This window comes from Lissotriton helveticus, chromosome 8 (genome assembly GCF_964261635.1).
Source record: "Lissotriton helveticus chromosome 8, aLisHel1.1, whole genome shotgun sequence".
Taxonomy (NCBI): Eukaryota; Metazoa; Chordata; class Amphibia; order Caudata; family Salamandridae; genus Lissotriton; species Lissotriton helveticus.
Genome location: NC_136069.1, coordinates 1,501,540,646 through 1,501,568,371, shown reverse-complemented (window position 1 = coordinate 1,501,568,371; position 27,726 = coordinate 1,501,540,646). Strand labels below are relative to the sequence as shown.

Genomic DNA, 27,726 nt, shown 5'->3' with positions numbered 1-27,726 from the left:
CTCATTAGCAGATATTGTCAAGCTTGCTTAAAATTGCAGCTAAAAATCTTCAGAATTACTGAAGCAATGTGAACTCCACATCCTTGGAACCAAGATGCTTTCAAGCATAAGGAGCAAGTGCTTAGCCAGGGGATGTGAATTGACTTAATACACAGTAGAGATGATTCCACATACGATCATTTGTATTTGTGAACGCTGTAGTTAATACACATTTCTAACTGGGCAGTGACTGCCAGAGCAGAGATGGAAGAGAACACAGTAGCATCATTTGTTCTAGTTGAGCTTCCTCAACACCCTAAATCCTACTATACACAAAGATGTGTCACATTCTCTCTAGGGTGCACGTGCTCATGTGGCCACTTCTATGAGCTCAAGCCGTGTTTAATTTGTAAAAGAATACATGCAGGGGGGCATAGCTTTTCTGGGGAATTCTGCCACAAGAGCTGCTGAGTGCTGGGGTTGCTGAGTGCAAGGATTGTTGAATATCACTTCTGTTTAGTTTTGATTCCACCTCATGTCTTTCTTCTAACACACTACATCTTCAGTCTCTTTATTTAACTCTTGAAGGTTCTTTTTCATTCCTGCTTACTCCCTTTCCCACTAATTTCCTATGTTTCCCTCTCCCTGTAAGAGGTGCAGGTGGGAATAGTGCAGTTTTCCACAAAGTAAATATTTCTAGTAAAAATCATATATTAATACTGATGAAGCTTGATTTTTGTGAAATAATCTTGCTTGATCAAATTTGCTCATATGTGTGTTATTAACAAAACAAATGACTAATAAAGTGAAAATTAATAAAATTGGGAATTGAAAAGAATAGCATGAACATTGTGTAAGAAAGATATAGCATATTCAGATGTCAAAAGTTGCAATAGTTTCTGTGCAGAAAAAGATTGAAAACATTAGGAGGCAGATTTACGTTGCCCGACGCATCTCTGCAAATCGGCAGAGATGCGCCAGGAAAGATACTGCACGCAAGTTCATCCTTGCGCCACCCATGATGCGCCGCATTTACAATTCGGCGCACCATGGCGCAGGAATGAACAGATGCGTGTCGCATCTTGGCCGTAAAGTTGGCGCAGTGCTGAAGTTGTGTTGCGTGCGGCACGCAACTCCAGCACTTTTCCAACTTGCCCTATCTTTAACGTGGTGCGTCAAGCCTTACGCCTACTTCAAGCAGGCGCAGGGTTTGACGCATCAGCGTTAGGAAAGTGACTCAGTGAAATCTTGTAGATTTCACTGAGTCACTTTTCAGGGGCGTTCCTGCGACGGAACGCCCCCCCCCGCACCGGAACACCTACATGAAACCTGACGCAGGTTTCATGTGGCGGAGGGCCTTACACCGTGACGCATCTCCATAGATACGTCACGTTGTAAATGCCTCGTAGGGATACGCCACGTTTACACCCCCTTGCGTGACGCAACAGCGGCGTAAACGTGGCGCAAGGGGCTTGTAAATATGCCCCTAGGTTTTTTATAAATGAGAAGAGAGACTTTTTAAGTGGACTAGAATTTTCACAAGTAGAATAATGAAGTGCAAAATAATGGAAACACTTTCAGAAATGTTTCCATAAATGTAGATTCTATTCTTAATAAGGAGAAAGCATTAATCATAGTCAATATTTAGAAGTAATTTATGTATATGGGTCTAATTAGAATAATGAAAAATTAAAATACTGATTTCTTATGTATTCTTTTGTGATCATTTAACTGAGGGGTGTTTTACTTTCTTTGGAAGAGAAAAGATGAATTTACAGTGCCTCAAAGGGCTGCTAAAGATATTTTCCCTTTCCACTTACATAGTCTTAAGGACATCCTTTCTGTATGAGAAATGTATTCTCTTCTGTGGATGAACTGTGTTGGCAAATGTTGCAAGTTGATGTGGAAGTGCGCGCAAGCATCGGAAAGAAAATACAACAATTTCCTCCTGCTTCCAAAGAATGATGACACCAAATGCTTTAATAAAGAACCGTTGAAAAACTCGAATGAAATGATTGGAATGATGAGCACCATAAAACATTTAGCCAAAAGGAGTTGAGAGTTTAGTAAAAAAAGATAAATAAAGAGGGTTGGACTTTAACATTTAGTGTATAATTACTAGAGAAAGAAAGAAAGCTGCTTCTATGAAAGGAGAGCCTTGCTGCTATTACTCTGTGCTACTCTGGTTGGCTGCTATCTTTGCAAATCCTGACGCTGGCTATCCTGATTACTTTGCACTTTGTCGGCTGGTAATGTTGCTTAAGCTATACCTTTTCGGCAGAAGAGTTAGCTCGTTTTGCATTAGTTCTCATTGATCTAGGTTTGTATGAAAATCAAATTGCATATTGATATTTACAATGAACTATTTCCTTTTGTGTCTTCTTCTCTCCACACATGCCAGTTATTGGTATTGTGATGAACTCATTATAAACTGTATTTCTCTTATTGTGATTTTACCAGAAACATTGAAATAATGAAGACATTTATGTTATTTCTCTATTGTATTCATGTATTGACCATTCATATTCTGAAATATTAGATAAAAGTAACGTGATAAGTAATCAGAGTTTGTCATTATTGACGACCTATTGACATATTGTAATATTATGACTAAGTTTGTTAGTTAAATATTTCCTTCATTATAGGTTCCCATGAAGGGAATATTATCCATCTTTTCATTATTGAGTCCCTATAAGCTCCACAAAAAAGTTCATCAGAGGACCTGGTAATTGTAAGGGATTTTTGAGTTCTCATGGGCCCGAACACCTGGTTATTAAAAATCTACTATAATTAAATTGGTGGTAATATAAAATGTTATACAATTTTTACACTGTTTCTGCTGGATCAATACCAACATTGTATATATTAATTATTGTGGTTTCTTGGACAATGATATCTGAAAACAAAGTTTGTCCATAATATGCCGTTCAGCAAGAGAACCACCAAATATGATTTTGACGCCTTTACAGGCTGGGTTTTGAAATACCCACATTACCATCTCAAATCCCTCCCTTTGACCACTGTGTCTCTCTTCTATGTCCCAAAAATAAAGCAGAGGCAGGTGGTGGTAGAGACCTGGATTAAAATGGAGAAGCTGAGAAGGACATGGAAGAAAGAAATCAAGAGACAAGCTGAGGAGTTAGAAAGAATCATGGATGGGAACACATGACAAGAGATGATTGCAAGGTGAGTTGAAATAGGACACTGGCAGGTATGCAGAGAAAACAAATGATGGGAAAAGAAAATGCTCACAAAAATCGTAATTGCTTGCGAGGGGGAGAATTGATGGTTATTCAAGATCTCCTAAGACTCGGTAAACATACAGAAAAAAGGAAAACAGAACTGAACAAAAAGGGAGAATAGTTTAGGTACTCGATGAACTGGCAAAGTTAATATTCTCCTAGTATTTGGTTTTGCTCTTGACTTCATATACTCAATATATTCACAGTCAACTGAATTCGTTTGCAGGATCCCAAGCCTTAATATAGCAAAACACTAGTTGACAGTACAACAAATACAGTCACTTGGTACAATGAGCTTAAGTTCTACTTCAAAAGAGAGAGCAAGAGACGCTAAAGGACTGTTTTATGCACTGTATGACAAGAAGTAAACATACAAATTATGCAACACTTCCTTGATCAACCTTGTTGCTTTTTATATTGTAGCAGGGAAGTGCAAGCACAAAAAACAATACTTTTTGTTCACCCAAACATGATTTTAAGAGTGTTCTAATGACACAACGGACCATGGAGAACATATGTGTGGCAGGAAGGAACATAAATGAACTTATTCTTGCAATCACATTACAAGTGGACTGGACAACCGGAAGTCAGAACTATTCGTGGATGCTCCTCAGAGGTGGAGGGGAACCCAATGCTGAGGCAAACCATACTAGGAGGGCGATGTTACACCATTACACGGTGAGTATATGAACAGACACTAATTCCATAAGTGGCTTTCACATTTTTTCTAAAAGTGTTCTACTTGTATGTATAAAATCTGTATAAAAGCAAAGAATTATGGGAAAATATGAGCTCCATTAATGCCACTCAACCCCTGTTTAGGATCGTTTTTTCATGATTATAGCAGGAGCACTTCATTTAAAACAAAATAATCTGAGAACATAAAGTTTAAAAGCTGTGGAAGTTTGCTGATCTGAACAGGGGTTAATTGAGGACGGTTCATTTAAAACTTTTAACAATGCTGTACCATTACTCCAATGCTTGGGCAGATAAATTGTGCGGCCATATTGCAAGTGATTTCTGGAGCTATCAGGTTTACAAAATGTTCAAAATAATGAAGAGACCTCTATTCCATCCACAATGTCACTGTCACATTTTGTAAGAGTTTTGTAATAAAGAATGAAATGCAGACTCACCCGCTCCAGTGTAATTTCTTCAAATTCATATTCAATTTCCGTTCCATTGACCTGAGGAGCATGAAACACAGACAATTAATGAAAGTCTGAATTTATGAAACTGATTGAAGCAGCCACTCCTGAATATTTAAAAGTTAGCAAAGGGATGAGTGTCTTGCATAAAAATAAGAATCTTCTCTCTTGACATTTCAATCTAGAACAAGGCTATGAAAGTAATTTCAACACATTTGCAATAGGGATTATAACTTTCCCCTCCTAGATGAGTTGTCAATTTATAAAAACTGAATTCATTGCAATATATTCTGTATTTTCATAGATACATTATTGTGAAATAGAATTCAACAGTTAATCTACGAGTATAAAGTTTAGCTGGTCAACTTGTGCTTGTAAAATAAACTCTACTTTCTCTCCATGCTTTGTTTGCCATAGTTTCAGATTTCTCCAACATAAGTGGCAATCTGAGAATTTACTTTTAACCACTCCAATGTTAAAAATCGAAACAGTGGCGACACAAGATGCATCATGCCTCAATGTACGTTAGAGGCAATCAAGTGGTTCAGTAGGACTGTCTGGGAGCTGCTCAAAACATGAAGCAAAGGAGAAAAGGGAAAATTAAAGGACTGGACAATGAAGCACACTCCTTTTCAGGCATATGACACATGTGATCTAGATAAATGTTGTTACTCACAAGTGATAGTGGCAGTAATAGTCTAAACCACTGCCCTATGAAATATAATTCAATGGAGAAAAATAGAATGTGAATGACACTTAGGAGCCGAGTACGATCTCACTAGGAATGCCCTCAGTACGACTTGGATCTGGACGGCTTTCCTAGTGAATTGGCTCCGTGAGTCCGAGCGACCAATTCCAATGCACCCACATGGTGACGGGCTCAATTCACTCACACTCCCATTGAACTCTATGGGAGCCTGTATACTGACTGCGTACACAGGCTTCCATAGCAAAAAGGGGTGGGTGGTGAAAGTGTACACCCTGTGGTGGGTACCCCTTGGTGCCCGCCGCACTCTGCAAGCATGGAAAGGGGGACCCATGGGTACCCCCAGAGGACCGATTTGGACGGCCGCGTGTGTAGGGGGTCCGCTACAGCCCCCCAAAGTCTGATTTTCACAGCTGTTTCATCTCGTTGACACGAGTCAATACGGCTGTCCGAATCATGCATCGTACTCGCTCTTTTGGGAGCCGGCTCCATTGCGCGGCACAATTCAGCTGCAAACGAGTTGGACTGACAGGATCGGGTTCGGAAACAATTCGGTTGACGCGGACGAGATCTTCGCACCGTACTTGGTAATTCAGAACAGGAGGAAGATTCGGTCAGAAACATAAGCTCAAAATTTGATTTTCTTGTTCCAGACCCCGTCTGGAGGCCTTTCTAGCGGGATTGTACTCGGCCCCTTGGACTGAAGAGGGATGAATCAAACAGCTTGTAGGTAAATATATCTCTGTGTGTGGAGTTTTGTAAAATCTGTTTTTGAACAATGGCCTTGCAGGGCTGGCATCCCACCTCACCATTCATTTTCACACCATAATTACATCTTCCAAAGCAATAAAAACCTTCTCCCAAAACAACATAACAAGGAGTGTCAGGACAAAACCCACCCCAAGGGTTTGTCACAGAAAGAAGCCAAAACCAATACCCTTGCCTATTATTGTAATCTTTGAGATTCACTGCAACATAACACTTGTCTGTAAACTTTAACACAGTAGATCTGACCTTAATGACCTATTGGCTTAGATTTACAACAAATAAGAACGGCCTACTGCCTTCCACATAACGTTTCATAATAAACAGATTAGGCATAGAGTCTCAATTAATGGTTTGCCACCAAAACTAACTCAGTCCTACTTTGTTGGGCATAAGCTTTGACCAGTGGCAGCTCCTCCGCTATGGCGGAGGAGCATCCACCTCCCATGCCAGCAGCCAAACAATTCAAATAAAAACGTGAATAAACCTGTGTTTCTTGTCATTTTATTTTTGTCAGTAGCGTCTCCTAGGGGATGGGGCCACGGAGATGACAGGCAGAGGGGGAGTTGTAGATGCACTGGTTGTCAGTGTGCATGAGGCTTTGGCCAGCCTGATGTGTGCATGAGGCTTTGGTAAGCTGTCAAAGGTTGGCCAAACCCTCATGCGCACTGAAGCTCTCTCCAACCCAGCTGCGTTGCTGGGTTGGAGAGACCAGCAGGCACACGCCCCCAGCTTCACTGGGAGCGCAAATCATCAGTGCTCTAGCCAATCCTGATGCTGCTTCCATGCAGCATCAGGATGCCCCAGGAGATTGTGGAAGCCAGCAGTGTACTGTGACGGAGCCAGAGCGGACCTTCAGAGCGTCGAACAGGTAAGGTATTTTATTATTCGTTTTTTGTTGTTGTTTGGTTCAGTCCCCCCCTCTCCTTCCGCCCGCTATTGGCACTATGCAAAAAGTACTCTTTTTCAACAGCGTGCAAGAAATCTCTCCATCAAAGTCTGCAGGAAAGGAAAACAATATTTGGGTGGAGGCAAAACCCCTCTCTCGTAGTCATAAAATGACAAAGATGTACACAATTACAGTTGACAAAACAATATGTAACCCTTTGTAAAACAGCATAAAAAAAGAGTCTTGAAGGGATAATCTAACCACATGGGGCAACCAACATCAAACCATTTTGCTACTAATGTAGTCTGTGAGATTCCTTGTAAGAAAATACTGTCTATAAGCTTTAATATAGTGTCATTTCAATTCCCTTTTAAAGGCTAATTGCCTTTAACATAAACTTTTTTAATACATTAATCAAGATTACAGCCTTTGTTATAATGCTGCATAAAAAATAAATCAAGCCTTGATCTTGTCACCATAAATATTTCAGTCCTTCTGTGTTGAGCATTTCCCACTAGGCAAAAAGTGTAGTACAAGCACTCTTTTTTAGTGGAAGAAAACAACTTAAACTAAATGAGAATCCGTACTTATGAAAATCAGCATTTGTTTGAAGCCAAAGCTGCACTCTCTCTGTAGCGATTCTTAAAGCTCTTTTTCTATTGGTCAGATCAAGTCTGGCAACAGGTACCCTCTCATGGAAGATCTAAAGAGGTCAGTCCCATCTTGCAATAAAAGATATAGCATAATATGCATTTTTAATGCTATGCCAATAAAATGCTTATCCAAATATTTCTTATGCTACATTTTCTTTTAATAGCCTTATCTGCCTTAAGGATGTTTGTAAGGATTCTCAAGCATGATTTTTTTCAGTTGGTCTTGTCTTAGCACATTGTCCAGGCTTGGCTTTCACTATTTTTTTTCTGCGAAATAATTAAGACTGATCATGTAATATTCCTAATATTTCAATCTGCCTTTATTCATATACATGTTTGGTCGCCTCTTTGTAACATATTCATGAGGGGGCGGCGGCACCTTTATCAGCCACCACCCCACCCAGTTCGTCGCTCTTACCTGCAGCTGTCGCAGGGTGACAAATGCATGGGCTGTGACCGGCAGCAAAAGGTCTAGCCACGCCAATGCTTGGGTGCTTACTCCAAGTGCCTCTCTATTCCAGATGGGATCAAGGAACACTTATTACCACATTATACCCCATGTATATGTCATCTGGATCTGGAATTCGGGGAGTAAATGTTACAGAACCATGTTTAACCCCCTCATACTGAGCTCATCAAAGCATTACAAATAAGTAACACACTTCTTCTGTATTTCAGATGCATCTGTTAATTATTCTCTGCCATATACCATTCTTTTGCCATCATACTTCAAGATGTTGTAAGGAGTTTTCAAGTTTTTAATATTCTGTGACTGTCCTTTCACCTCATCAGGTTATTTGGAATAAAGGTGACAAATCCTAACTTTACGACTTTCGGTATTCACAAAGGACATTTAGGAGAAGTAAATTTAGGGTTTCGTCTCAGTTAAACTTTAGTTTTGTTCTTAAGTTTAACTTAAGTAAAACTTAAGTTTAACTGAGACAAAATCCTAACTTTACAACTCCAAACTACCCTTTGTGAATATCGAAAGTCGTAAAGTTAGGATTTTGTCTCGATTACTTTTTTGAATCAGGCCCGAGGTGTGGAGGGTGAAGCGATTATGAATTATTCTTGATGTGGACCCTTTAACTCTGTATGGGTATTTATATCCTGTAACAAATGCAGATTTATACTAGTATTTCCAACTCATAGGAGCATCATCATAGCAATTACGACTCCGACTTTCCCTGATCTAAGTTGAAGTGGTGCACAGGGTGCTGTCTTACCATCTGTTTCAATATAGCATGCATATTTCTAGAATAATTTTATGGCCATTGCTCAAGTATGCAAGAGAGTTTGAGGGCCAATGGGTTTAGACCATCAAGCTCTCCGCTGCCCTCTCCGACTAGGCTACTAGTAGGATTCTTAAAGGGGTAGGGGTCCCATAAAGATCCCTTCTTCTTTGTGTATCAGTTCCCCCCTTCTAAGAGGAGTCGGTAACTTGGCAATTGCAGTCACAAACCATTTATACATTCAATACCGAATCTCTATTTGGAGGAACTCCCCTTCCAAATCGTGATACTGCATAGGCTGGAAAACCCATTTCCAGAGTCAGAAAACTTTTCTGACTCGGACAAAAGGACTTTGTACAGTGGAAATGGCTTAGTATAGCCCTGCATGTCTGCCTCACTCATCATGCATTTCTGAAAATGGACACTTTCTCTGACTCATACATAGGTAACACTGATTAAATGACTTTGAATTGTGGATTTGTCTTACATATGGTAATTGCAGGAAAGTTTATATATTTCTGCATTTTCTATATTTTTGCAATCTGTGTATCTGTTTTTTAATCTTTGCATTGGCTTTTCCAGTTTCGAAACACATCGACCTAAAATTTAAAGTGCCGTACCTGCTTTGGCAAAACAACTATGTCAGTAAAATTGATTTGTAAATTTGCCCAGGCGGTGTTACTTACCTATGATTTTCTTATAGCCCTGCTGCCAAAACACCTTTCAGTGTAAAATCTAGAATAAATGCCTCACTCACTCACTACATTTTTACAGGATAGCGGTATCACAATCCAATTTGCAACGTAAAAGTAAAAGTAATTCAGAGCTAAAAAATAAATGGGATGGTCAGAGTTGGAATACATATTAGGCTTCAACCATTGTTTTAATTCATACAAGTATTCTGGGTACAGATCAGCTGCAGTGTTCATTAAAAGCCTATCCATCCTCTTTGCCGATCTCCTATTGTTCTGATCTGTCACTAAGAAGACCTGCAACTGCACTCCAGAGGGGCCCTACGTAATAGGCAATGGAAAGAGAGGCTAATGAGCCCACGACTTCCAGGTCATATCTGTCTGTAAATGTTATGTTAATGGTGTTTTGTATAGCGCTCGGCTACTCCGAAGAGTGTCCCGGCGCTTTATGACCTATAACAGAAAAAAAGGGGCAGGCGAGAAAGAGATAGGGCCTACTGAACAAATAGCCAAGATTTCAGGTCCTTTCTAAAGGCCAACAAATTGGCATTCCTGCGGAGAGCAATTGGCAGAGTATTCCAGAGCTGAGGCGCCAGGTACTTAAAGGACCGGCCCCCAATCCGAGCTCTTCTTATGACTGGGACCGCAGCCAAAGCCTGCGACTCAGACCTTCCATCATCAGCTCCATTTAGGCTGCTGAACCTACCCAATAATTTGTGAGCCAGAATCCACCTAGGGCCTGGTACAGATGGGACTTGGAGCAGAGGATATCTTGTATCCTTAGTGGAAGTGAGTGCACTGCACAAGGTAAAGTACAGGCATAAACATGGTTTAACAATGTGCCATGCCCCTTCTCATGGTGAAAGGAAGCATGGGATAGGTTGTTCCCTAAAACATGTCCCTAGAAGTGGAACTGGAGGACACCTCTGCACAAGATGCTGATAGGGAGGGAAATTTAGCTTTAAATATGTGTCTTCACTTGTGAAACTATTAACATGAGAATGCCTGAAGACTGGAATAAATAGAAAATGTGCCTTTTTCTAAACGTGCAAACTAACATGTAGCATGATATTATTTTAGTAAGCACCCATTTCTATTGTAATTACAGTGTTAAGCTTGACTAGGTCTAATTTATTTCTATATTTTCTGCACTGCCTTGATTTCAACTTTTCTTAAATAAATAAATGCTTTTGGCAAGATGCTGAACGGTCCAGTATTAAATAAATAAATAATTCACATCTGATTTTATTAGACATGTTGCCTTTGTCGAAGGTGCTGACTTTAAAAATGTATGTTTGTCCTTCCTAAGCTCAATGTCCTCATTGTATTTGGTTAGACTTTGTCTCCCACATATTCACAATGCTGAATACCAACAGTATATTAAAACAATAGTGTATGCAGGGAAATGTGAAGCTTATGACTTAATTCCAGACTAGTTCATTGTCACACAGGGTTCTCGTGTAAACTCAGAGTGATCTCTAACGCATATGAATATTAGCAACTAAGTAGACGGTTTGTAGATAATGCTTTGCCAACTTCATACGGTTACTATGAGAATGAAGATGTAGCAGACCATTGGACAATTCTTTTCCTTGGACTAAGATTACCTAACACCGGCAGTAATGGATACATGTGTTTTGTGGTTTACATACGTGTTCCTAGTTAGGATAGTTCAAAGACAGAGAGAGCTCTACCACCACCCTTTTCTTAGAGCACGCCTTGGGAGCAAATTCCGCCCCAACTGGTCCACGCTATTTGTTCTGTGACCGGCACCTTTCTTGACTTCTGCCTTTTTGCTGTGAGCTACTGCTTATGGTGACTCCTAAATTCTTTTAGGATAACAGCTACAACTGTGCCTAACCTCCGAATTAAGAGAGGATACTCGTACGAGTTTCCAGAACTGCTCTTCATGAGAATGTCATCTAAAATCTATTCCTATTTGAATTGCTCCTTAAAATCTCAGTCTTTTCTGAATAGGATCTGCTAGAGTAGAATAGGGACTTAGGGGCACATACATCAACCAAAAAACACTTGCAAACGGGCTGATTCTTAGAATCGGCCACTTTGCAACCGGTAATCTCAAGATTTGCGATTACCTAAATTAAGAATGCATTTAGGGAATCGCAAAGTGGGATTCCCTATTTGCGATGAAACAAGCCTTTCCTAAATGCAACTTGGCAATTAGGAAACGCTAATTACCATCATCTACAGGTTGTTGGTAATTTGCAAACATTTTGCATTTTTCAAAGTGACATGTGGCGCACACACATGCCCTCCGGGCATGTGTGTGCGTCACATGTACACACATGCCAATTTCGGAGGTGCATCAGGGTGGCCTTTTGGCCCCCTTGCACCCTTGAAATTGCATGCGCAATTTGCGAGTACCTATTTAGTACTTCTCAAATTGCGCATGCTATTCCCATTCATTAGTATGGACTTTTAGGCCCAAAGAATGAATGGGAATGCATTCCTTAATTGTGAATCGCAATTTGCGAGTTGCAACTAAGGAATGTGTAGGAATCGCAATTTTTGGGTGATTCCTAGATGCATAAGGAATTGAGATTCCTATATTGTGATTCCTTTAAAATCGCAAATTAGGGAATGGCAATTCCTTACTTTGATGCATGTGGCTCTAAGCTCCTATTTCATTTATGGAACACGCTGTCATTCTTCTTGATTTTTGCTAACCATTATTTTTCTTGATACTTCTGTAAATTACTTTATCTAATGCCTAATTTTGATTAAGGATACCTAAAGCAAAATACTAAACTTTAAGCAATGAATAAAGATTTTAAAACCACTTTAAACTCTCATTATTGACTGAGCATAATAAGTGGTGTTTATATTTTGATGTTGACTGATGCTCCATTCTAAAATGTTACAGCAAACCGGTCCTAGGATGCTTGTTTCCAGTCCAGGGAGGACCTGGCTTGGCAGTTCGGGCTCATGAGGCACAGGGTCAAGACTGATTTGCATATGGCTGGGTTCAAACTGGAATGGCATGGTGAGCAAAAAAACGATGGATTTAGGCCCAGATCTCTGTATTGAGGTGAATGTATGACATTGTTCTGCATTCTGTTCATCAACTGTTGTTTTTGCATTTGTCACCCCGAGTGGGGCAGGTATGCCCAGACGTGGGTCCCATGCTCTCCATGCGACTGGTATCAAGCTATCCTGGCTGAATAGGGGTGATACCCCGAAACTGGTCCTAGGATGCTTGTTTCCAGTCCAGGGAGGACCTGGCTTGGCAGTTCAGGCTGGACTGTTCCCATGAAGCACAGGGTCAAAACTTAATTTCATATGGCTGGGTTCAAACTGGAATGGCACAGTGAGCAACAAAACGAAGGATTTAGGCACAGAGCTCTGTACTGGGGTGAATGTATGACATTGTTCTGCATTCTGTTCATCAACTGTTGTTTTTCCATTCTAAAATGTTGGCAAAATCTAGTCGGCCTGAAGAAGAACAAGGTGCAGCGTTGGAGATCACTTTTGTAAGTTGAGGGTTGAACTGATTGAAAAGAAAGATATTTCTGCACCAGAAATGCTAAGGGAAAGCCTGGGAATTCATTCAGATCTGTTTAGATATCATAATCAATTACTGACAAGTTGCACCCTCTGAATTGCCCTTCTGGAGCCAATCCCAGCAAAGAGCTAACAGATACAAAAGACATGAGCCCTTCTCTCACTGAAGAGCTCTTTATTGTCTGACACAGAGAGATTTGTCTCTATCTTTGTAATTAACCTATGTTACTCAGAATCTGCTTTTGATGGCTCATCATTAGACTTTTGCTGACCCCCAACTATTTATGGGTCCATATCCTGCAAGTAAATCCTGTTTGTCCTTGTGAAACAATTCTCCTGAAGCTGAACAGAGAAGAAGGTTTGGGGACAGAGAATGTGTTGGCATGACTAAAAGAAACAGTTGGGCAGTTACTACTGGGCATTTCCTTCGCCTGCTCCTGTAAAAAGTCTTTAAGCGATTAAGGGAACTACAGTCATTTCTATGGGCAAAGTAAGTTGTTGGAACTGGCATTTTGCGTCAGACTTGAATTTTTTTTTTTTTAATCCTATTTCAACTTGCATCCATTTGTGAAGAACCAACCCTGAAGAGTCGGACATTTTACCAACATTTTATTTTCAGGAAAGAAATGTTGCACAAACACCGTTTTTGGTTTTAAAGATAAGCGTTGTTCTTTTTCAAAGCTTTGATTTGCCGTGAAACAATACAATTTGTTTTTGCTGTATGCATTGATTCCTACAATCGGATATACTTGCCTTTCATGGTATTTTACTTAATAAATAGTTGCACTTTAATTTTGCTTTGGACTTTCTATGCTCTTCATTTTCTTAACTGTGTTAACTTGCAGCACTTGTATGAAATGCTTTTCTCTGACTAAAGCCCAATTTCTTCGACCAAGCTATCAAGGGCGAGACAAGGATTACTCATGTTAAATGGGTTTGTACATGTTGGAGCATAATTACAGCTCACATTACTTCTGTGTCCTCTTTTAAGACATATTTTAACAATTTGATATCCTTATTCAGGATTTCCAGTAACCTTTCCTGGGAAGGTGAGTGGAATTCCTTAATCTAACCCTTCCCAGGATAAGATGTTAAGTGTTAGTTGCATAAGTGGTGACTCCTTTGTCTTCATGAAACTATAGAAAATCTGTTTGTTCAAGGCCCAGTTCAGGAATATTGCATCTTCCATGGTTTACCTTAAGGTTTCCAATCCAACTGAGAGGAGTAGAGTTGAGAGACTTCAAAAGTGTTGCTTTTCAGGAAATGGGCTCTGCCATACAGGAATTCAGAGGAAGAATCCAGAGAGATTCAAGATGAATTAAAACAATTCTCCCAGAGCTTGATGAGGTAACTTTGTAGTAAGAGTTGATGTGGGTTAGCCAAAAGACAGGGGAGATTTATCTACGGTTGCAGCTTTCTCCGTGGCCGGGCTTTGCTACGCCAGTAGCGCCGCAGCACCAGCAGCTCAGGGCCGGGGAGGCCGGGCTTTGCTCCGCCCACTCCCGGCCGGGCTTGGCTCCGCCGGGGCCCACCCACCACCAGTGACGCCCTCAGCAGTGCCAGGAGGCGCATAAAGGCAGCGCCAGAGCAAGGTCCTGTGGGGGAGACTTATCTACGGTTGCAGCTTTTTCCGTGGCCGGGCTTTGCTCCGCCAGTAGCGCCGCAGCACCAGCAGCTCAGGGCCGGGCCTTGCTTCGCCCACTCCCCGGCCGGGCTTGGCTCCGCCGGGGCCCACCCACCACCAGTGACGCCCTCAGCAGCGCCAGGAGGCGCATAAAGGCAGCGCCAGAGCAGAGTCCTGTGGGGGAGACTTATCTACGGTTGCAGCTTTCTCCATGGCCGGGCTTTGCTCCGCCAGTAGCGCCGCAGCACCAGCAGCTCAGGGCCGGGCCTTGCTCCGCCCACTCCCCGGCCGGGCTTGGCTCCGCCGGGGCCCACCCACCACCAGTGACGCCCTCAGCAGTGCCAGGAGGCGCATAAAGGCAGCGCCAGAGCAGAGTCCTGTGGGGGAGACTTATCTACGGTTGCAGCTTTTTCCGTGGCCGGGATTTGCTCCGCCAGTAGCGCCGCAGCACCAGCAGCTCAGGGCCAGGCCTTGCTTCGCCCACTCCCCGGCCGGGCTTGGCTCCGCCGGGGCCCACCCACCACCAGTGACGCCCTCAGCAGCGCCAGGAGGCGCATAAAGGCAGCGCCAGAGCAGAGTCCTGTGGGGGAGACTTATCTACGGTTGCAGCTTTCTCCGTGGCCGGGCTTTGCTCCGCCAGTAGCGCCGCAGCACCAGCAGCTCAGGGCCGGGCCTTGCTCCGCCCACTCCCCGGCCGGGCTTGGCTCCGCCGGGGCCCACCCACCACCAGTGACGCCCTCAGCAGCGCCAGGAGGCGCATAAAGGCAGCGCCAGACCCTCGTCCCGCGGGACGCGCCGGGAGAAGCCTGGGACAAGGGCGGGGCCATCTGTGGCCGTCAGGGGCCAGAAGAGGCCGGGCTGGGCCATGGACTTTGGCTTTCTTCCCAGGATTCAGGACTAACTGTAAGAAATAACAGTATTTTATGGTTCTTATTTGATTTTTGCTTCTTGGCCTTAAAACATTTCATAGAAGTCTCATTCCCCTTAATAGAGACACTGCTGGTTATCTTTATTCGTGTTTAGTATCTCTGGTCTTAACATGTCAAAGTCCAGAGTAGCTAAACCGGTAGTCGACAATGATACAAGGACATTAGATAACTATCTTGTTAAGGTAGTTGTTCGACCTGGCATCATTGGCATGAGTCTCTCCTCCATTTTTTTCTGTTTGCCTCCTCTGTTTACGATGTTTTTGCTGGTAAATGCTTTGGGCACTGTGCCACTGCTGATCAGTGCCACAGTGCAAGTGCTCCCTATGTGAAATTGCTGTATTGATTGAATTCCATGTTTGGCTTATTTGGTTTACTGTCAGTCCCTAGTAGAGTGCACCAGGAGTGCCAGGGCTTGTAAATACAAATGCTGCTAGTGGGCCTGCAGCACGTGTTGTGCCACCCACAAGAGCGGCCTAGTAAAAGTATGTCTGAAGGTCTACCATTGCTAGACCACGTGCAGTCTGGTACTGTCACGCAGACTGTGCAAGTACACCTACTTGCCAGTCCCTAAACCTTCCCTTAACTTCATGTTAGTCACCCCTATGGTAGGCCCAAGGGCAGGGTGCATTGTAAGCATAAGGTAGGACAAGCCTGACAAGGTTGGCATGTCCTAATAGTGAATTACAGCCATATTCGTTTTTCACTATTGTAAGGTAACCTGCTCTCCATCAGTTAGAATGGGCTGCCAGGATTATTAATGCTATAATCCTAGCGGGCTCGGGGAGCATGGTGCAATGTCGAGTTTGGTATCCCTGAACTCAGGGTTTAATAACGCATCCGTTTGTGTGGATGGTTTTTGGACTCTGTGTTTGAAAATAGCACTTTTAGAAAGTAGCTATTTTCTTGTCTAACTGTCTACCGGTCTCTGCTGGTTCTGGTGTGCGTGTGACAGGAGCTGGGTGGCTCCAGAGGTCTGAATGAGTCAGTGTGGGATGAGTGGGGCATTTGCATTGAGAGTAGGAGAAGAGTAGCTCCTGATAGCCTGCCCTGCCTGATACAATGCTGGCTCCGCCCCCCTGCCGGGCGGCTGATGACTCTGTGCCTGCCTGGGACTTTCCTGGCCCACCTCCTGCCGGGCACTTGATGGCCCTGCCCCTGCCAGTGACAATGCGGGCTCCGCTCCTGCTGGGCGGCTGAAGACTCTGCCCTGCACAGTGAATAGGCCAGGTGCTTCGGCCTGGCAACACCCACAACAAACCCAAGATGGGGGGAAATTCCCCTGCATGGACAAAGGGATCAAAGCCAAAAAGGGGTATAAGAGAAGGACCCCTGAACCAAGAATTTAGATCACTTCTGACAAGGAAACCTGAACCAAGGACAAGAAGCCTGCTGATCTAAGGACTGCCTACCCCTTCTGCCAGAGTGCTGTTTGTTGGGGGAATCCTGCATTGCTTCTTTATTTTTGCCAAGGAACCAGGAGAGAGGAACTGTGTGTGTACTCTCAATCTTTGCTAAGAAAATCTCCAAGGGCTGGGAGAGTGCCAGTCTCCTGTTGAAGTCACGGGGCTAAAGGACTTCATCTGCTTAAAGGGCTGTTTGCTGGAAATTGTGAATCCAGCACCTCTGAAAGAATCCAGCAACCTCGACGCCGACGGACGCCGCCGAATCCAGCTCGACATCGTGAGTAACGGCTCCAGTGTCCCGCTTCCTCGACGCCGGCCGCCGGGCCCGATCGACGCCAGCAACAACGCCAGTGAGTAGTGAGTTTGGCTCCAGCTCCAAGTGACCTCGTGTCTGCACTGCTGCTGATCGCATCGACTTCGAGCCCTCTCGACGCCGTGAGCGCTGCTCACTCTTGCAACATCGACATCGACGACACCGTATCCTGCTTCATCTCGTGAGCGCTGCTCCCGCCTGACTTCGGTCGACGCCGCTGCAGATCGCCCCGACTCCGAGGCCCGATCGACGCCAAAGACGCGACGCCGGACATCTTGACGCCGCTAATCATCGAGTGCTTCACTTTTCCAAGGTACTGTGTTGTTGGGGTCTGTGCGACTCCGGGCTCGACGTAGCGCTCCTCGTGGTCGACGCCGAACCTTTGGATTAACTTTGCCTCGACGCCGTGTGACTCCCGTGTGGGTTACATTGTTGCCAAGAACTGTGTTTTAGAGAAGAAGAGTTGTTTTTGATACTAAAGACTTTGTGCTAAAAAGAAACCGTGCTTGAACTATTATTTTTCCTTCCAAGAGTATTTATTAAGACTGTGGTATATTTTTGTCGTTATTTGGTCTTGAGCTAAGTCTTATATAAAAATCCTTATTTTTATAATACTACTGTGTTGTGTCCATTTGTAGTGTATTCACTTTATTACTGTATGTGGTCATCAATGCTTAACGCACTGCCTCTGAGATAAGCCTGTCTGCTTTGCCAAGCTACCAAGGGGGTGAGCAGGGGTTATCTAAGTGTGTGATCCCCTTGCCCTGACTGGAAAAGGTGTGTCCCTATTTGTCAGAAGTGTATACCACTGCCAACTAGAGACAGCCGCTTCTAACAGTAGTTAATAAAATAAATAAAGAAAGGCGATTATCATTAAACAAGACAAACCTAGAAGAGCTAGGGTTGAGTGCGCCCACTTCCCCATTGCCTCACCCAGATATTAGCGTGAATAACCCAATCGTCAATGTAACCAGTGATGTATCCATCACGATGACACCAGACGAACGCGTAATCACCGCTGATTATATTCTTACCTTGAGCCCAACACCCTCCTCAGTACAATCACCGACCCATTCGCCGGTTCGGAGAATGGTGCGGGCATGTAGGAAGGTCCCTGCTAAAAGGGCAGTGGGCCGGAAATCAAAAGAGACAGGTACTTCCCCTATTACACCAAACAGCGGTGGAAGTATATTAAAACCCACAAATAACGATGAGGAAAATATTTTACATCCTGACCAGCTAGAGCTTCTGGCATCCATTTTTGAGTCGAAACTAGAAGCAATGGTTAGACCATTGGTGGCTAAACTAGAGCAGGTCACACAAGAGGTTTCAAGAATAGGGGGCCTCTTGGATTCCCACATGGCTCGTTCTCATACATCTACGAGCCTCCTCCCTGGCCCCTTTATCTTTACTGGAAATACCATAGCTGGGGCTACCGTACCTGCTCCTGTTGGTACACTTGGTGCATCTATTAGCACCAGGGATACAGGGTTAGCAGCCACTGTACAGAACCCTCCAGCCTCCCGTTCACAGAAAATCCCACCCTCTACTCTAGCCTCGGGGGGAACTCCAATAGTACAACCAATAGTACATCCATTAGTACAATCATCAGTACAGCCAGCTACACTACACATTGCCAGCCAGAAGCCTGTAGCTGGGGGAGAAATGGGCGGGAGAAGAAGGCCTAGGAGGAATAACCCAGTAAACCTGCCACCGGAGTGTATTCCATACACAGTGGTACTAACAAACGTTCCTGAGGTTGACTCCTGTTTGACTGACTCTAGATTAGAAACCCATGTAGCTTTAAAAAACAAAACACTTGCATGGTTAAATAGGAACTGTGGGTTTCCTTTTGCATTTTCAAACGATATAATATCTACTCGTAGAGTCAGCTGGATTGGCAACAGAAGAAAGGGATCAAAAGGGGACTGTATCATAGTACATTTTAAGCATCCCCAACATGTTGCAACAGTTCTCCTCAGAGCAGCATCTTTACCAATTGAGGAAAACTCTGTATGTGCTAGACCCCTTGTTTTTTTAATAATCATTTGGATAATACGAAATGTCCAACACCGCTTCAACATAGGTATCCTGTAAATGGGCTTAGAGGGGAGGTGGCAGGTCGTGTTCCAAATGTTTCAAATGTCCAACAATGTCAAAACACTGGGGATAGGTATTGTTACCAGTTAGCAAATAGGCAATTTGATTATACCTTACCGTTATACAATCGCTACACAGCATTATCCTCTCTAGAGGAAAACGATTGACTGCCTATTACAACGGGGAGCACTGAGCAAATACCGGTACTGTCATTAAAAATTGCTACATGGAATGTTGCGGGCATTAAGAATAAAATTGGAAACGCTGATTGGTTAAAGACTTTGAAATCTTTTGACATTATTGCCTTACAAGAGACATGGGATCAATCTAATAGTTTCTCTCTGGATGGCTACAGTCACTTTTGTAACCCTGCAATTGGTAGTACTGCAGGAAGAGCCAAGGGAGGATTATTAACCCTTTTTAAACTGGATGTTAAAGGCAAATTAGTGGAGTGTTTTTCGGGATGTGAAAACTGTCTGGTTGTTGAACTTTCCACTCAGGATAAGGCCAAGATTCTTTTTGTTAATTTTTATAATTCTAACCCAAATGAATGTACCAGTCACAACTTGGAAGTACTGGATAAATTCTTGTCAGTCTATAGTGCAAATTAAAATACTTTTCAATTAATATTATTAGGGGACTTCAATATTCACCCTTGTACCCAGCCTTGTATGAGTCAGGATGATGAAGGTCCTCCCCTCTCCTTACCAACCCACATGGAACACACTAGGCGAGGAGAGTTACTTGAAATTTTTCTTGCAAGATGGAATCTATATGAGACAAGCTGTGGGAAGGGTACAAGAAGGTCCCCTACCTTTAAAGGAAATGATGATGGCACCATTAAAGATTATATTTTTATGTCTTCTTTTTTGTTGAATAATGTGATAATTTATTACACAGAGGTATCAGTGTTTAGTGATCATAATCCTGTTTTACTTGAAGTGAGGCACACAGACCTACTCTCATTAATAACGGTGACACACAGAGGGGGACTAAACGCCGTCAAAGATCAAAAGCGTAGGTTAAAATGGACAAAAATAATCCCTGATACATTTCTTCCAGAGGTTTTGTCTAAACTGGAGGATGAAGTTGCAATATGCATAGCGAACCGAATTGAGAATAAAGAGGTTATAGTGGCATTCGATAACATCTGCTTAGAAATAAACCATAGTTTACAAATTGATTCCGGGCAGAGGCCACTTATGGGAAAAAGATGGTTCGACAAAAGATGCACGAAGGCGCATGGGGAGTTACTTAAATCACTGAAAGCCATGCCAAAAAATCGTGTTGACATAACCGAAGCAAGGATTGCATATAAAAAAGCTATCTTTGAAAGAAAAAGGGATTTGAAAAACACAGCATGGGACCAACTCTTAGACCCTGGAACATTAAAAAACAGTGGCTTATTTTGGAAAATCATAAATCAGCCACTTTTTTCCGAGGATGAGAATACTCCCCTTGATGCGAATATTCCAGACGAGGGCTGGATCCATCACTTTGAACAGATCTATGCTGGATTTAGTAGTGCGGATGCTCCCATTGTTACCCCTGAAGTAGAGGCGGGGGAATTACAAATTGCAGAGGTTTCTGCCATCAATTTTGAGGCAGTAGAAGTGGAAAGGGCAATAGAGTTGACCCTGAAAAATAAGGCACCGGGCCCTGACGGGGTACCAGGTGATGTCTACAAATGTGCCCCGAAGTTTTGGTCTAAAGTTTTATGTAATGTTTTTAATGTTCTCAAACAGGACAATATCCCGGCCACTTGGAAAAAATCTATTATCATACCGGTCTTTAAAAAAGGTAACAGGCAAGACCCCTCCTGCTATAGACCGATTTCACTGATTGATTCTTCAGGGAAAATATTGGGCCGGGTTATTCTATCCAAACTGAATGATTGACTAAATGAGAAAGGGGTTCTATCAAATGTTCAGTATGGTTTTAGACCAAAAAGGAGTACGATAGACCAAGGTCTTAATCTACACTTATTGATAGATAAATATACTAGGGCTAAGGAGGGGTCCATGTACCTGGGGTTCATGGACCTCTCGTCTGCTTTTGACCTTGTAAATCGCTCAAAATTGTGGCAAATTTTAATAAAGATGGGCTTAGATATGGCACTGGTTAATCTCTTAGCGGACTTGCATACTGACCTCATTGCGTCTGTTAGAGTTACCCCGGAGGGACGATGTACGAGTCATTTTAAATCTGAAAGGGGGGTCAGGCAGGGGTGCATATTGGCACCCCTCCTATTCACCATTTATATAAACGGCCTAGAACCAGCCTTAAAGGAGGCAGCTCTTAACATCCCTCGTGTGGGAGGACTTGGAATTCCAGTTCTTTTATACGCGGATGACGCCGTCTTGCTTTCACGGACTGGAATTGGACTCCAACGCCTTCTGGTTGCTTTTGAAGACTTCATGGGTTCCTTGGACTTAAAAATTAATGTAAGGAAGTCTCAAATTATGATAATGGGCAAGGGAAATAAAAATAAGATTCTAAAAACATTTACCTGTGGCAAGCAAGAGCTATGTAGAGTAGCCACTTTCCCATACCTGGGGATTACTTTTGACGAGAGAGGTACCTGGGGCCACCAGTTAAAAAATAGAAACATTTCCCTCGCAAGATCAGCCTCTGCCCTACAGGGTTTCGCGAAAAAATTGGGAGCTAGACCAATAGCAACATTGATAAAAATATACAAAGCGAAATGTCTTGCTGTGGCCACTTATGGAAGTGCAATCTGGGGATATTGTTCCCCTGATACCATCCAGATCACTGAGAACAAATTTTTAAGAGCTGTTCTCTCAGTTCCACAGTCCACTCCAACATATATAACTCACAATGAACTAGGCGTAGGATACATTACAGATTTGATTAAAATGGCTCCTGTTTTAATATGGTTAAAGACTTGGTTGAATCCAGAAATCCCCCTCAACCATAGTATACTAAAAGACTGTTTGCAGCTAGATAGGTTCAGTAAAATTCCGTGGCTAGCCTATATTAAAGACAGTCTTGTAAAGTTAGGGAGACCAGAGCTCTTCTTTTCCCCGGCCTCCATAACAACTAGGGACATTGTTTTAATTAAAGGTATGATGGGAGAAATGCTAAGACTGGAGAGGGAACAAATGGAATTAGAGAAACCAACGGTGAGGGCTAGCATTATTTTGAGCACCCAAGCTGGCCCATAACTGTATTTAACGACTGTAAATAAACCTTATCACCGTTTTCTTCTAACCCGTTTTTGCTTTAATTTGATCCATTTGAGCCTTGGTCATTTTCCAACCTGGAGTACTCCAGATAATGCGGTTCCGTGCACTTGTGATAACTTTTCGACCCAGAACACATTGCACTTCTTGATGTTCTGTGGTCACTACACGGCAGCAAGAACGAAATACCTGTTCCCTATCTTAAAAGAGGCAGGGTTTATTCAGGTTAAGCCAGCTCTCCTGTTTTTACAGCTATTACAGACCCCAAGGATTATGTTCCACGTTGCTTATTTTCTAGTGGGGGCTGTTAGGATAAAAAAGAGGAATATGATTAATAACTCTTCCACCATGGTTCTGTAATGAATGTAAATATATATTGTCTATAATAGAAGAAATTCCCACTTTATGAAATTTTTTTTTGTGTTATTGTAAATTGTATGTGATTATGATGACTGATTTAACTGACCTCTTTTTACGGTATTTTAATCTATTTTAACATGTATTTTTAACAGAAAATATTTTTATATCGCGTTTGTAAATATATAGATTGCGTAAATGAATCATGATTTTATTCTGTATTCATTAATTATCTAATTATGCATTTTTTGTTGTGAATATTTGTATAGTGCTATTGTCTTTTTATGATATTGATTTATCGAAATAAAGTATTTTGACTGACTGACAGATTACATTGCATTGGTGCAATTTAGGTATAGGAACTTTACCATTAGCTCCAAGGAAATGAAACCTTATATGCCTTTGCCATAATTACCTTGTTGACCGAATTGTACAACTACTAATGTGGTCTCTGACCTTGCAGTTCAGGTTTGACCCCAAGTTGTCCCCAGGTATTTATTAAGGCCTCTTTTGAAAGTTTCAACATTAAATGGTATAGGCCTATATTTTGTATACAAGTATAACATTTCACATAGCTTAAGTATAGGTGTAGTTTGTCATTTTAACCTATGTGTTCAAGCATCCATATTAATTGTATCCATGTTTGTAAGAAGCTGCATGATAAATTATTATTAGTGTATCACATCTGGTTGCGTTGCTTAGCTGAAGCTTGCAAGATACTTAAGAATATTTGTCATTACAGTCAAAATAAATGAACTAGAATATACTTTCATTTTCATCGCATCCTAAGAAAAAGAAGCCTGAGATATTTACCTTGAATTATATTTTATAGTATGTCTTCAATAAGGTAAATTTGGGTATTTATTAGTCTCCTCTATCCACTCTACAATGCTCTATTCCTGCCTCCTCACAGCCTGCGTGCCACAACGTTCTAATGCAGGCACCCTTCATAGAACCACAAGGTTCCAACATTCTATGGTACACTCAAGCCCAACTGTAGGGAAGTTCCAACAGGGTGGTTGGGGTTGGGGGAGGAATAATCTATTCCTGCCCCAATTGTACCCTTATTTAAAATGACAGCTTGAAACAGAGAAGTAAGAAGAAAATAAAACACGAGATATAACACTTAGTATAGCATATCCAGGTTTCACATGACAGTCCATGGAAAAGTAACCATGAATTAAATTTTCGGTCTAAGATTAAATTTAGGGCAATCCCACACTTTAGGACTATGTATGCAAGGCCATGACATATCTGAATTAGAAAGGCAGATGAAAAAGCAAACAACGAGTCTCAAAAGAGCACGGAAGCATTTAATGAATGTTGTAAAAATTCTGAGAATTGTTTTGCTAAACGTGGCAGGTACGTGACTGTTGACATAATGTAAGTGTGCATTACCATCCAACTCAATTAGGGTCTCTGTGAGGCATTTCTGATACATTACACCGGCTCAAAAAACTGGGAGTGACAGGCAGGGCTCTCTCCTGGCTGGAATACGTCCTTGAAGGAAGATGCTTTCAGGTGTTTGAAGGTAACATCCACTCACGTCCACTACTTCTGCAGTGTGGGGTTCCCCAGGGCTCCTCCCTGAGCCCCACACTCTTTAACGTGTATATGTCCCCATTGGCTGAGATAGTTGCACCTTTTGGAATTCAACTTATCAGCTATGCGGACGATACGCAGCTTGTTGTGGCACTGAACCAAGCAGAGCAAACCTGAGCTCCTGCCTTAAAGAAGTCGCCAATTGGATGAGTTTGTCCCATCTTAAACTCAATGGAGACAAGACGGAGCTCATGTTGCTGGGTAATCAAGCAACCTTCAACCCCCATACCCTATGGCTGTTGTGTATGGGACCCGCCCCAATTCCTAAAAAGGAAATAAAGAGACTGGGCTTCTGGATTGATCATGAGCTCACCTTTAGAACCCAAGCCCGGAAAACAGCTGCCATTTGCTTTGGCCTGTTGAGGTCAACACGCAAAATACTGCCCCTTTTACCTGAGTGCTCAAAAACATCCTAATCCCAGCGCTTATTCTATCATGGTTGGATTATGGAAATGCCCTATATTAGGAGCCTCCACCTCAGTCATCCACAAACTTCAGGTAGTCCAGAACTCGGCAGCAAGAATCCTTACCGGCACAAACAACCGTTCCTCGGCCAAACCAGCCCTAAAAACACTCCACTGGCTCCCGAATCAAGAGTGCATACATTTTAAAGCTCTCAGCATCACACACAAAAATCTCCTGGGCAAAGGCCCTCCTATTCTTACTAATCTTATCATACCTCACAAAGCAACCAGGAGTCTCCGCTCTAATCAACTAAATCTGGCTGTGGCCCCCAGAGTGAGGAAATCCCACACTGGAGTGCGCCTTTTCTCCTACAACGCATCCAGACTCTGGAACTCCCTGCCTCTCTCCATTCGGCAGGAATCCAACCACCTTTCGTTCAGCAAACAACTGAAGACATGGCTATTCCCATAAAACCCCACCCGCTCCTCACCGGATGTACGACGTTACGACACGTTCCATTACAACGCGTGCTTTCACAACGCGTCCCTTACAACGCAAGTCGTTACCACGACTTGCGTTGGGGGCGCGGATTGAGAATAGTATAATAGACACTAGGGAAGGTGTTGGAATAGTAAATATACTATTCTTAATCCTCTAGCGCCCTCCAGCGCAAGTCGTGGTTACGACTTGCGTTGTAACGGACGCATTGTGAAAGCCTTGCGGAGTAAAATCCGCATTGTAAAGGATGTTCCCCTCCTCACCTCATGCTCCGCAGCGCTGGCCTCCAGGTAGCCATGCACAATACAAGAACATATTCTATTCTATTCTTATGTCCCAAGGTAACACACTTATAAGGGAACAAACATATGCGGGTACCTAATCATCTAAAGGGAGTGGTATAGATGAGATGTGTTTTAACTATATTCCTCATTTGAAAGGTTAATCTCCACCACCCTCAGAGTATGTCTTGCTTTTGGCCCACAATCTTAACCTTTCATTTAAATATATATATTCACAAAGATACATAAAATTACTGTTACAAATATGTTTAGGTAACATTTATATAGGAAAACACAAATGTTGGGCACTACAATTTCTCTATGAGCTATATTCTATTTCCAATCAGTTTTTTTTCTGGTAGGAGGCTACTTCTGGGAATTTCTCTGATTTATGGAGGGTGCTTAATCTACAGGAGAATCCACTCATGGAATGTTCTCCACCATATGGACTGCACAGTGGAAGAACATGTACTGGTGGATTCTTCTCCAGGCTTAGACATTCATTCACAAGTCAAAGAATTATCCATTACCAACCATCTTTAAATTAAGATTTATGCATTTTGTGGTCTAGCAACAGATTGCACTCTAACCAATATGTTAAAAGATGGGCTTTGGTTCAGAACCTTGCTCAACATTGAATAGATTTCTTCCCTATTCAATTCCCTGCTCCTCATTCAATGACTTTCCTTCCTGTTCATGATTTTAAACAATCCTTGAAGTATTCAGGGTTGACACAGTTTTTTGAATGGTTGGTTGTATCATTCCATAGTTGTAGACAGTGAACTATAGTTCCTGTGCATGTTTCTGTGGCATATGACTTTTATCATATGAATAGAGTGAATCACCCTAATTGTATGCCCTTCTTTGTTCTTAGCTGGTTCTAATCTGTTTGCTACCCAACCCCTCTTTTCCCTTGTTTTTCGCTCCCTTCTCCCTAGTGCCTGCGCAGTCATTGGTCATGCTTGGTCTGTCTGTCCCTCTGTCTGCCTGCGTATGCTGCCAGAACCTCTCCCCCCCCCCCCCCCCCCCCCACGGCTAGAAAGTGTCATCCTTAGCCTCATCTTCACTTCCCCTGCAAATCCACAAAGCGATGTGTTGTGTAGTGCAAACGTGATCTGGGAAACACTGCCCTGCACACTATGTGGTGCCTCCAAGCCTTGAACTTGTCAATTATAACAGAGAGCAATGGGAAACATCAAATAATTCACCACCTTTTTTTAACACAATGTGCTCCTTTTTAATCTCAAAATGTACCTGTTTAGCATCCCCATGTCTGATACATATTAAGTGTCCAATATCTGTTGTGCCATCTTAGCACAGCCTTCTGGGTGTCATAGGTAAAGCATGTGATTTATTGTTTACCTTCATTGCAATACAATCTGTCTACTGTGTTTATGAGGTGTTCCAGACAGTCTGTTCTTTTTACTTTGTGGTCTCTGATCTAATGTTTATTCCATGTCAGATTTTCTACTTTACTATATTATTTCCCTCTGCTGTGTGCCATGTGACCCTTGTAGGTATGTGGCCTGTCTGTGACATACTTTGATTATGGATGTTCTTTTCTATGTCCACAGCGCTTTATGTCATTTTTGTTTTGTGGCCATAAAGTTAGGAATGCTTCTCTGCTTGCTTTCCCCACGATCTTCATTTCTAGTCTCACCATTTGCCTCTCATTTATCCCAGCAGTCTTGTAGCTCATCCATTTTCTTCCTCATCATCACTTTCCACCTCTCTGACCAGCACCCGTTTATACCCATACCCTGCCTCAAGGAAAGACAGGTTGGCTATGCCAATGCTTGTTTACACAATTTCCACTTGTTCTATTTATTTTTTATGTCCACCTCATTTTTTCTAATCAGCTTGACAAACTCTCTTTTGTCTGTTACTTTATGCTACATGTTAACAAAAATCTAATACCTGTTCTCCCAGAATCTTCAGAAAGGCTCTTGTCCAGGCACTCATCTTTGTCTCACCTGTCCTATTGTAACTCTCCATATCACCCCTTGCCTCCCTGCTGGATGGAATTCAGCATATTCAAATGCTGCAGCGCAAATGAACCATAGGTCTTAAATGTCATTCAAGGATCACAGGTCTCCTTAAAGCACTTCACTGGCTCCCCCGACAAAAACGCTGAAACTTTAAAGCTCTTTGGGCCATATGTATCAAAAAAGAGTTTTGCGATT

At 42.5% G+C, this 27,726-nt stretch overlaps 1 protein-coding gene across 1 annotated transcript in view; it reads right to left on the bottom strand.

The window, feature by feature from the left end:
- The window catches only part of LOC144773448 (disks large homolog 2-like), an 843,812-nt gene that overhangs the window by 642,533 nt on the left and 173,553 nt on the right, over positions 1 to 27,726 (bottom strand). The window contains exon 3 of the mRNA XM_078658478.1: positions 4,358 to 4,408. Coding sequence (XP_078514604.1) covers positions 4,358 to 4,408 — 51 coding nt within the window. The remainder of the gene's footprint in view (positions 1 to 4,357; positions 4,409 to 27,726) is intronic.